The 12,760-nt window shown below is 41.3% G+C and overlaps 1 protein-coding gene across 2 annotated transcripts in view; it reads right to left on the reverse strand.

Annotated features, from left to right (window-relative positions):
* Positions 1-12,760, reverse strand: part of LOC102205078 (myocyte-specific enhancer factor 2C-like) — a 33,055-nt gene that overhangs the window by 10,988 nt on the left and 9,307 nt on the right. For both annotated transcript variants that reach the window (XM_005739139.1, XM_005739140.1), the window contains exons 2-3: positions 5,502-5,670; positions 3,343-3,546 (exon numbers count right to left, since the gene is read on the reverse strand). In XM_005739139.1, coding sequence (XP_005739196.1) covers positions 3,343-3,546; positions 5,502-5,555 — 258 coding nt within the window. In that variant the 5' untranslated portion in view covers positions 5,556-5,670. The remainder of the gene's footprint in view (positions 1-3,342; positions 3,547-5,501; positions 5,671-12,760) is intronic.

Consider the following 12,760-nt stretch of genomic DNA (forward strand, 5'->3'; position numbering starts at 1 on the left):
CACACACACACACACACACACACACACACACACAGTCATTCACAGCAAACCACAATCACACACTCACTGCCCGTCATGGCTATTCTTAGCTGTGTTCTGGGCTATTTTTAGACCACTACCGGTTTCCAGCCATTTAGCAGGGAGGGATCTCAGCCAACACAAAGGAACTGGACTCACTCCGCAAGCATATGTGAGTGTAGGTTTCATCTGTTTCTAATCAGAACACGGCACGGATCCACAGTTTAACACACACACGCACGCACAAACACACACAGCGGGCTAAAGCAAAAGAAGGTTAACAGAGTAAAAGTGAGGAATGCAGACTTATAAATAGCAGCAATGTTCCCAGTCTAAATGAACACAAAACAATAAGCTGATAGTTATCTGGCCAGTAGCCTGTACACACACAAACAAGCACATGAGAACAAAAAAAGATAACCAAAACAAAGGAGCCTCTCTTCTACTAAATTCCTGCCTGCCAGATATTTCATTGGCGGAGTCTTTTCACATCTCTGTGGACATACTATCATCTAGAACTCACACTTCATTCCCCATCCAACTCAGTTTTTCCAGTACATAAATAAGCGTTTCGCTCATAGGGAGTGATGTGATTGTTGGGTTTTTCTCTGTTTTCTTCGTATCGTTGTAGGGTCTTGACCTTACAATATAAAGAGCCTTGAGGTAACTGTTGTTGTCATTTGGTGCTATATAAATAAAATTGAACTAAAAAAATCCTCTTGGTCTTTAAAGATACTCTGCACTTAATAACAGCTGTGGGTGAATGTTTTTTACATAACTGACACATTTGAATACTAGTCCTTTGTTTGTGCTGTTGGTCCCTTTTTGGGCATTTGTAAAGGGATTAGGACACAAAAGATATGGTTACTGTGTGGTATAGACTGACCAAGAAGTCTGGGTTAAGTTCATTTCTACACTTCCTGGCATGTTAGCTTATGAACCTGGCAAAAATAATCAGTCCTATGCTAAAAAAGGTAAATAAATAATAAAAATCAACCCTGAGACAGACCTAAACATACCAAGCCTTCATATTGAACAGTCAAAAATGCAATAGATGATGTTATGGTGGTCAAGTCTAGTCTTTAATATCTATAATTTATAGCATGACATGGAGTTACATGAAAAATAGTCTCCATAGGACATTCAACTGCTTCCTTACTCAATCTTACTGCTTCCACAGGAATTAAGAGAGAAGCTAGCAGCCAGGTGCTGCTAATCAAATTCACTTGATTAACTGATCATCAGTGAATGTGTGCACCTCCAGAAAAGCTGAACTTTTGCCAGTTTGCTGCACTGAAGCATTCAGATGTGTGCTAACACAATATCACGATCTTCACAGAAGTGAAGCACATTCACCCCAGGCTCATACAATACAATGATCAGAGAAAGCTTGCAGTCAGTGAGTGGAGCATGAACTCTTCGATAAACCAAATAATCAAATGTGAGGCTATTTATATGACAGCTAAAGTGAGAGCTTTCTTCTCAGACTGCATGCCTGAGCATGCAGCCACAGCTCAGGGTGTATGGCAATTCACTATAGCACTGTATCATAATACATTTAAAAAAGTTTTTAAAAAAAAGTAAAAAAAAAAGGTCCGTCTTTCATAGATTATGGGGCACAAATTTACAGTTGTGCTCAAAGGTTTCCATCCACTCATCATGGGCTTTTTCAAGACTAGAATGAATTTGCAGCATCCATCGAAGTGTGTGTGCAGATAAGATGCTTAGGTATTGAGAAAAGCACTTGTGTCACTGGGCGAGGCTTCAAGTAAAAAGTGCTTGAGTGCTAAGTTAAAGTCTCAGTCCATTTCATTTGGCAAAACAAATTAACAATGGCACCCTTACATACAGAGCTGGAATTAAAATGAGTCCAGAGAAGAAAAACTCCACTGGCTTTATCAAAATGATCCACTCATTCATCACTCCTTTCCACTACAATTTTACGAAGGTTAGGAAACTAACAAAAACGCCATGGCTAGGCAAAAGAAAAAGTGTGCACACACACAGGAAAAGAAAGCTGGACAGTAGCGACGGAGGATAAGTTGTACAGAGGTTACAGTGGCAGCGACAGCAGTGAGCAGTAAATAACGCTGCTGTTCAAACTGTGTCTTTACAGCACAGAGATGAAGGGACTGCAGGTATAGATTATAGTAATGAGCTAAACAGGATTGTAGTAGATTACAGAGGATTACATAGTGCGTAAAGCTGGCTCTGATGGGGTTGCCCGAAAGGTCATGTGGTCGGCAATGTGGGGGAAAAGCTCAGGTGATGCACGCATACGGTGTGTCCACGTGCAGGCAGAGAGCAGAGAACGGCATCAACACAGTCCTCTGCCTTCTCGTCTCAACAGGATAGTCCTGCTTATGAGAACAAACCTTGGCTGTTTACATTTAATTGTCTGAGTCATCTTCCTCATCATTTCCTAAACATAATCTGTTGTTTAGCAATATGTCACATGTTTCATTCAGAACTGCCTGGATTCCGACATCTTACAGCTTAGATTTGACCTTGGTGTCATGGTGTTCTTAGCAAGTGTCCAAAACGTGGGTGCGTGTTTCCACAGAGTGTGTGTTTGCATGTGTCTGCAGAGGCAGTTGCTATTGTGCTCTTTTCCTAATACTGTGACTATTAAGATTAGGCAGAACAAGGTTCAGTCCAGCACAAACTTTAGTACTGTGTGTTGCTGAAATGTTATACAGTAGGTCACACACACATTTGCACAGTGAGGTCAGATCCTCAAAGCATCATAGTTCCGATTAATAAACTATACAGAAAGAGTTTTAGCTACACAACACTGACTGTGAGGACATGAGCTCCACCCACCAGTTGTTCAAAACTGCTCTTTAACTTGCTGGGCCCACGTCCTCATTTTAGGTTTGACAGTGTTTTAGTAGATAAAGGCGAATGACTTAAACAGGAATTGAGCTGCGGTTTGGGGAAGGCCTCGAAGGGGACTGGCGGTGGCTCCTGGGCCTGGAAGATCCCCACGTACTAAATAAAAGTAAAGAAGTTAAAGAACTGAAAAGGGGAGGGACGTAAACGAGAATGAACAGCTTGTAGAACTGGGGGAACATAAATAGATGAGAGCCAGAGGGAGCATGTTTGGAGGCGTGGTCCCGCTCCTGAAATTCTGATATGAGGGGCAGCTAGTTGGGAGAAAGTAGTCTTGATGTGACAGGGTGTCCACATCAAATAGAATAAGTAAGAATAGTATAAAAAAGATTAACGGATGGTTTCTCAGAATTCTTTTTGCTCAATCAGGAAACTGAAAAGACCAAAGTCAACAGCTTATACATGTTGAACGTGTGTGTGTGTTTTACTTACATCCACAATGTCGGAGTTGGTCCTGCTCTCGTGTGGTTCATTGTATTCGGTGTATTTCAGCAGAACTTTGTCCATGTCTGTGCTGGCATACTGAAACAGCTTGTTGGTGCTGTTGAAGATGATCAGTGCAATCTCACAGTCGCACAACACACTGAGCTCATAAGCTTTCTTCATTAGGCCAAATTTACGCTTAGTGAAAGTCACCTGGAAGAAAGGAAGGTAAAAGGAGAACCGTGAAATGTCTAGTTATTAATGAGTCCATCTACCATTTTGCAAATCGTCACCCTATGACATATTATATATAACTTACATGGTCATATATATGGATTTAGGTATGCAACAGAATCATCTTCATCAATTATGGAAAGCCATAAAGGTTGTGAACAGGTGTAAACTGCTGCTGAGATATTGCATGTGGCCCTGACAAAATAACAGAACATCTGAAGTACAGTGTGCCACCAGAAGAATCTCAGTATGAAAGCATAGGCTATAGAATAAAAGCATATAAGATAAAGGCATAATGTTTTTATCCTTCCTAACTCCATGCTAACTATTGGTGTCAGCAGTCAAAGACGAAACTGATAAAATGTCCAGCTTAAACAATTACAGGTTTCTGTGGCTAGGTTACTGTCAAAGGTATTACAACAAATTATTTTATATTGTCTTCAAAAACACATAACAACTACCAAGAATCTTGCTCGGTCAACGGGATAGGCAAGTGAAGGCCAAATGTTTATAATAAGTAACATTATTGCCTTTCACACTGTGCTGATAAATGTATGTTCCAATGATTTGATGCTGAAAATATGGTTAAAATCAGAGTCAGAGAGGGGCAGAGAAGACAGGAATAAAGCATAGAAAAGTAAAAAATAAATAAATAAATATCAGGATAACAAGATTATCTCAACAACTTGGTAGCTTGGGTGGAGGTGGGTTGCAAATCAGCTTGCATTTGCACTACAAAGAGTACAAGTGTGTCAGGTCAGCAATCGCTGGTGCTTGCTGCTATTTTCCACACATGTTAGCCATCATAAACTGAGCCACTGACATAAAAAAGGAAATGTTTTTTTTTTCAGTATGAATAATTGTCATCAATATGACCAAGTACACATACTTTTACTGTGTTCACACCACAAGCCTGCACACAAAGAGGCACTGGTATACCTCGGTACAGACCAGGGAAGGACTAGGAGGTCAGTTCTGCCCTGTCAGGGGGGTCAGGAAGCACATGTGCCTGCATTTCCTGTCATAACAGGAAGAAAGGAACCACTCCCCCAGAAAAGATATGTGTGTGTGTTTGCGCCCGTGTGTGTCAGTGCACCTATTTACAATCAGTAGTTATAACACAGTTGTTATTTTGCCATGAGCTAGATGGTGCTGGCACATTTTGAAATGATTCTCACACACAATCACACAGTCGTGTTTGTGGGCGTCACATGACATGGTTTTGCTAGCTTGTCTGTATTAAGTGTTCATGTGTTCACCTAAACACAGACATCCCTCTGCACAGGGTTCTTGCTCAGAGTAATCATGAATAAATGTTTCATTGCATGTCACAGAAGCTCCTTTCTTAATGAGCTCATCAATTTGTATAATTCCTCTTTCTGCTGTATGATCTTTTTGTTTGATTTGATCCTATCCTTTAATTTTTACTTAAGTGCAGCAGCTTTTCCTTCGTGAATTACTAAGGTTATTTTTTATTTTAAACAATGCGCACTTTGGAAACTGACATGAAAACACTTCAGTTCGAGCTGTGAAGTTTTCAAGTAGAGCTAAAAATGTACCCTTAATGAACTTGTTCTATAAATACACTGTGGTGAGAATAAACAGGGGAAAGACTGAGGGGGAATCACATCCTAAGTTCAGAGGCTGAGCCAGAAAAACTGTTTGGTAAATATAAAAAAAACTGTTTTATACTCATTTCCAGCTCAATTCAATTCAAATAATCCTTCTTCAGCTTATACTTGGCCCGGTGCAGCTCCTTACTTTATCCTTTACCTGCAACAAGGCAGCATGGAGGCTGAGTGGTTAATTGAATTGAATTTAAACTTGCGAAAGTGTACCTCATAAGATTCTGTTCTTTCATATCTCAGTGATTAAAATAATAAACTGGAAGCACACTGTGAAATAAGTGCTAGTCAGAGTCTTACATCACTTACATGTCTGTTCCGTTCATCCATAATCCGTGCTATCTGGATCTTCTTTCGCCCCATCTTTTTATCGTTGACTGTTTTTCTTTTTCAGAACTGTCGTATTTTCAGGTTCCTTCGATTTACTTCCAAGTCCTCACGCTTTTTCACTTCTCACTTTCGAACTGTTGTGTGGTTCCTGCAGAAAAACAGCAATAAACAAATCGAGATTAACAAAACTTATGTATACTACAAAATTCACTGTCTGTAAGTCGTGTTGATGATCAAAACTCAGAACGTTTTTTGTTTTACAAATGGGATTTTACACACACACACACACACACACACACACACACGCACAAAGAAATGTGTGTGTCTGTGTGGTTTTCTACATTTCAACCCACTCCCAATTAACCAAAACAGACTCCAACAGGAACATGTATGAACACATACATGCATAATTGAAATAATTACCAAAAAATTAATTGTGAGTGGGTATCTTCTCATGCTACAATGCACAGTTTAACTGACATGCATGCGTGGTCAGGCAGCACATTGTCTGTTTGCATGTCACCGCTGTTGTATCCCCCCAGACACACCCATAAACCCAGCTTCCTCAAGGGGTTTACTGTACACTCAGGAGGAAGTGAAACAACTGGGCATGTCAGAATGCAAATGATAAAGACGGAGGAGTCTGGCAATGTCATACGGTATATAAAAAAACATCTACGTTTGAAAAACCAAAGTCGCAGACTGGAATTAGGTACATCTCAACCGCTCACCAGAAAACTTCCTCTTTGGGCGGAGCTGAATCGGACAAGAGAGCGGGAAACACCACGACCCAACTCCAACTACAGTCTTTACCCTCAGACTGGTGTCTTTAAAAATCAGTCCTAAGCAGAGCTTAAAAAAGGACAATTCACTGATGAAAATTACAATTTGATAACACAAGTAGAACTTACATAACTAACAGTTATTCAGTAAATTGTGTTTTTTTGTACCGTCTTTAATCTAGCCTTCAAAATCTTGATGAGCAAAGGACAGAACTGAATGACAAACAACCCACACTCAAATAGCAGCAACTAGTTAAAAAGAACTTCAAGTAGGACCATGATTTATAAAACCAACACCATGTTGTATTTGGTAAGACTTGAAACTATCAACAAGACCATAAACTGATCAGGCAAAGGCTGACTGCGGTCACAGATCCGGTAAGTGATTTCAGTACAACTGAATTTCACTTGCTTTGGCAACATGAGGAGCTAACCTCTCAGAGTACCCACTGTTACCACAAGGAGTTAGTTGCAAGAAGAAATCTAGCCATTATTCCGGTAAGAAAAAACAAAGGAAATAAGGAAGTGAAACTAGTGATGTTAAGAGTGTGCAGCGTCGATATATAAAACATTAATGTAGCAGGTTTTCAGTGGTGGGACATCAGAGAAAACCCACACAGCGGACATTGCAAACTCTACACACACAAAACCATACTCTCCTGCTTATTCTAAGCTCAACGGTATAATATCTAAGGCAGTTTTCATTTCCCTGCACATGCATTTTTACTGGTTTATCTTGTGACTAACAGTTAACACAAAAATCAGGTACAGGACATCATCATATGTCATTTCTTCCATTTCTTCCAAAAGCATCTTCCGACTTTTTGTGATTATTTCTGTAATTGCACAAAATGTAATGCAAGTTACATACCAGTGCCTCTAATGCAGCTGAAAGGGGGCTAATTTTTTGTTTTAAATGACCCATGCAAAGATTTAATTCTCTGGAAAAAGGCACAGACTTTAAAATGATCTGTTCTTTCACAACTATGTGTAAAGACAGGCTGCATGGATAGGTGCTTGATTTTAGACACCTGTCACAAATCGACTGAAAACACATGAACTCAAAGAGGGATCCAATACTTTTGACCATGCAGTGAGTGTGTGAGAAGAATCACAGTGAGCAGTATGTGGCGTTGTGTTACTAAATCTCACATTTAAGAGAAAAAAGCCTCCTGTCCTCTTGGTGCAGAATGTGACAATTCTTAGTAGCAGCATGAATCTAAGCAAAGGGTTTGTTAATAACTTGTGTTGCACAGAGCATGAAGCAGGATGTGAGCTAAACAGGGGACATAGAAAATTTATGCTTAATATAAAAGCAAGAGTACCAGTTAATGCAGTGTGTGTGTGTGTGTGTGTGTGTGTGTGTGTGTGTGTGTGTGTGCGTGCGTGTGCGTGCGTGTGCGTGTGAGTAAGAGAGACTGCGTATGCCATGTGTCCTGTGTCACACTCCTGAAGTGGCGCTTAAGAGCACGCTGAATTAACTGGATGTTCACACATGCAGGAACAGACAAACAAACACACATGGCAGGTTTTCTTGGCAGCTTCTCTGCCGTCATCATCATCGCCGCACTGCGAGGACAGAAGAGGTGTGACTGTTAAGGTGGTGTCAGCCTTTGGGCACACAGGATGAAACGAACAATAAAATAAGGATTTATGCCGATGTAAGCGATGACGAAGGTGTGTGCTCTCTGAACAAAAGCTAGAATGACTTTGCTGCAGAGTGTACTTCTTTTTTTGCCTCATCTCTTTATAACCATCATCATCACTATTTAAAAGGTATGAAGGCTACCATGGAACTAAAGTGGCCCAAATATACATATACATACGTACATATATAAATATCCCATCCAACTACCGGCCAATAACCTGCCTCAGTACCACGTGGAAACTCCTTTTAGGCATTATAGCAGCTAAGATGAAAAGGCTCATGGTGGGGCACAGAAAGGAATTGGCAAGAATACCACAGGAGCAAAACACCAGCTACTGGTAGACCGAGCAGTCAGCCGAGACTGAAAGACTAGGCTGACCAACCTGTGCACCGCCTGGATTGATTACAAGAAGGCCTATTGCCAAGCTTGGCAAACTTTTGTAGCAATCGATTCACTGCTACACCCACCACCAGGATATACAGCAATGACATCGGAATTGCACTACCAGAAGGCAACATTGCAGACATAGAAGACAGCTACAAATACCTGGGGATCCCACAGGCAAATGAGAACCATAAAGAGGCCTCTAGGAAAGCTGCAACCACCAAGTACCTGCAGAGGGTCAGGCAAGTACTGAGAAGACAGCTGAACGGTAAGAACAAGATCCGGGCCATCAACACCTACGACCTGCCCGTGATCAGGTACCCTGCTGGAATAATAAACTGGTCAAAGTAGGAGATAGAAGCTACTGACATCAAGACAAGGAAGCTCCTAACCATGCATCGAGGGTTTCACCCTAAGTCCAGCACCCTGAGGCTGTATGCTAAGTGGAGGGAAGGTGGCCAGGGACTAGTGAGTGTCAGCACCACAGTCCAGGATAAGACTGTGCATTTTTAGTAAATACCTCAGGCAGCAGAAACCCAAGAAAGAGGAGGAACCATCATGGAAGGTCAGGCCCCTGCACAGTACATACCACTTGCAGATAGAGAAAGTTGGTGACATGCCAAAGTCCTACCAGTGACTGGACTGAAAGACAGCACACAGACATAAATCATGGCAGCACAGGAACAAGCTCTGAGTGCAACATCCATAGAGGCTGGGGTCTATCACACCAGGCAAGACCCCAGGTGCAGGCTGTGTAAAGGTACCCCCGAGACAATCCAGCACATAACAGCAAGGTGCAAGATGCTAGCACGCAGGACATACATGAAACGCCATAACCAAGTCATCAGCATTGTATACAGAAACATCTGGAAGTTACGAGGTCAAAATGGAACACCCCGCCTAGGGTGGTTGAAAATTACTGAGCTAAGATACTGTGGGACTTCCAGATACAAACAGACCAACAAAATGGTGGTGGCTAACCAACTGAATATAGTAGTGGTAGACAAGCAGAGGAAGATGGCCGTAGTGATAGACGTAGAGATACCGAATGATGGCATCTTCTGAACAAGGAACAGTTGAAGCTGAAGAAGTACCAAGGGCTCAGAGAAGAGCTCAAGAAGATGTGGAGGGAGAAGGTAACAGTGGTCCCAGTGGTCATCGGAGCACTAGGTGCAGTGACTCCCAAGCTAGGTGAGTGGCTCCAGCAGATCCTAGGAACAACATCCAAGAGCTCTGTCCAGAAGAGCGCAGTCCTAGGAACAACTAAAATGCTGGGCAGGATCCTCCCATGTATCTGGTAGAGGATCTGAGCTTGAGAGATAGACCGCCTGCAGGGGCAAGAGGTGAGTATACGTCAATGGACACTGTACTGGTGACTATTTTTCAGCTTAACCAATCTAAAAATAAAAACAGAAGGTTCTGAACCTTAATTACCTATGAAAACTACTTCTCATTTCAGCCCTGGTGTTCACATCTCTACTTGTTTTCATGTTACACAATCTAAAGAACAAAGATTGACTGCACTCTGAGAAGATCCATCCAAATAATAATTACTACCAAAACACTCTTGTATAGTGTGTTAGTTCACACTAAATGTGTGAGCTGAATCAGTCTGCCATATCACAAATAACACATAAATAATCCATAAAACAACAACCAACCGCTCAATGTGACCACTGAGAATTCAGTAAAAGATTTTGTATAAAATAAGGCTGTTGGCAACAGGAGAGAAAGGCAGCATCACTTTAAATGATTAAAGCTGAAACTGCAGTGCTGGCTTTAGTGGTTTGTTCATGTTGATCACGACCCTTCTGCACTCGTCATGTGCTTCAAAACCCCTCAGTGGTTCATACTGTGTGCCCGAGTTATAAAAGCAAGAACAACGAGTAAGAAGACATTTTTCAATGTTTTGTGTTTGCAGCAGATGGCCGCCACTGCCTCAGCCATACTCTGCCAGAGGTCTTCCTGTTAAAAGGGACTTTGCCCTCACCCAGTGTTTGATCATAAGGTATCACCTGATCTCATGGGGTTCACTCTTAAATAGATGCCAAAGAGTAACTTTTTTCATGGTGAATTGACTGATTCTTATATACTGTACACATTTTCTGCTCTCAAGAAGCACTCAAAGCATACCTCATTCACCCACTCATACAAGCACTTTTTTCTATCTAACTTTCGCACACATTCACACTCCAATGCATGCATCTAAGAGCAACTTGGGGTTAGTATCTTGCCCAAGTCTGGCATGCAGACTGAAGCAGCCAGGGATCAAGCCACCAATTTTCCAATTAGTAGATGACCAGTTCTACCTCATGAGCTACAGCCACACAGAAAAGGCTTCTTCCTTTGTAGACAGAGAAACAAACTTCTCTGCCTCAGTTCTCACTTATACAATGGAGAAAAAACTTACACTGTGTAATTTTCTTTACCTCGCCCCCATTACTGTCTACTTTTTTGTTGTTGTGTCAAAAACAAACAGAGACAGCTCATAGAATATAATAGAATAGAATTCAACTTTATTGTCATTGCACATGTCACAAGTAGAAGGCAATGAAATGCAGTTTGCATCCATCCAGAGGTGCTTTAGCCATGATATAGATATATTACAAAATATATATTAGCAATAATATAGGTATATAGATATATTACAGAAATGGGTCTATTATGGGTATGTTACAATGTACAAGGTAAGAAGATATGTTATGAATATGCTATAACTAAAAGTATGTACAGGCTGTATTGGGTATACAAGCTATGTACAGGCTATAAACAGGATATAAATATGAAACTATACAGAAATATGCAAGTTATAAACAGTTGTAAACAGTTGTAGAATTATAATTATCGTATTGTACAGAATGATTGTTCATGACATGAAGCCCCATAGTTGTTGTTGGTATTGCCACAACAAATGACCAAAATTAAGCAGTTATTTTACAGTATCAAAATCGTCTGCAGCAAGTAGCAGCATGCCGACTAAAGAGCATTACATGAATATCTCGTGTGTGAGTCATCCTGCCTGTGAGCCTTCCTCATTTTAGGACATTACAAGGAACAACATGGTTTAAATTTAGGGCCTCACAGGCGAGCACAGTCAGCATATTGTAGGGAATTTTAGGCCAAATGGAGATGTAAGCTGGTGAAGGAAGATTGCGTAAAACAATAAAAATCAGTATGTGGGCACTTGTCTGCCAGTGATTTAACGCAGAGTTTGATCTTTTCTTGGATGACGGCAAATCTACACCCAGCTCACACTCCACACGCCCACATGCACGAACCTCCCAGGTATTTTTAGACTCGTTTTAAAACAGGATTCCAAAAATACAAGAATGAACTTTTTACCCTGAACAACAATACGGCTGGTTTTTGGTTTGCAGACAGAGGAACAACTGTTAAACAAAGGAAAAGATGAAAATCAGCTGTCTCACGCAGCCCTCAGCTGCTCCCTCGGCAATTATTTTCCTACACACCAAACCTCACAGACAGAGTGAGGCTGTGTGTATGTGATTGCCTATGCGCTGTACATTTTTTCTGTGTGCGTGTGTCTTGTTACATAGGAACGGCTAATGGCTGACATGCGGCAATGCCCTTGTATTTCTTGGCAGGACACCGTATGTCTCTATATAGAGACATAGAGCCAGAGAGGGTGGGGGTGGGTGGAGACTGCGGGTGTGAGGGGTCTGACAGATACAGGATGTGGATGGTGAATTCTGAATGGTCCCATGTGATCACTGCCTTCAGTGAGTCTAATGTTGAGTGTTTTTAGATCAACCTGGAAGTGAATCATTTGAAAAGCAGCAGCTACAGAGTGAGCAGAACTAAGGGTGCTGGAATCAACATGCAATGAATCAAATGTGTCATGTGAGAAGACTGCATGAGTGTTATTTCTGCTAATACCACCTGCTGTGATCAGTCTTCTCTCAGTAACAGGCCATGATGGGAATAGCGGCGTTACAAGTAATGGCGTTATTAACAGCGTTACTTTTTTCAGTAACGAGTAATCTAACTAATTACTATTTGTATCTTTACAACGCTGTTACCGTCACTAACAAGAAAATGCGGTACGGTTGCGTTACTATTTTGCAACAGACGGTTGAAGCTGTGTTCAGCTTATCACATCTTATATCAGCTGCACGGAAGTAGCTGTAAGTAATCTGGGCGCTACAGCTTTAAGCAGCTGTGTGCGCTCCCGCGGGTGGCAGTCACAACACCTGGAGCTAAGGGGGCAAAACATTGCACGAGTGCTGCTGTTTGACTGAGTAAGAATAAAGTAATCATGGTAAGCTAATCGCATGACCACTTGAAGATGACAAAGCAACAAGGTGACATATACCAGTTTTTAAATTGTGTTGATAGGCCACGTAAAACCAGAGTCATGATAAACAATATATACGCAGCGTTTTTTCCTCAATAGTTTTGTCAC

This window comes from Pundamilia nyererei, unplaced genomic scaffold (assembly GCF_000239375.1).
Source record: "Pundamilia nyererei isolate P.nyererei 1_Seehausen unplaced genomic scaffold, PunNye1.0 scaffold00089, whole genome shotgun sequence".
In the NCBI taxonomy this organism is placed as follows: domain Eukaryota; kingdom Metazoa; phylum Chordata; class Actinopteri; order Cichliformes; family Cichlidae; genus Pundamilia; species Pundamilia nyererei.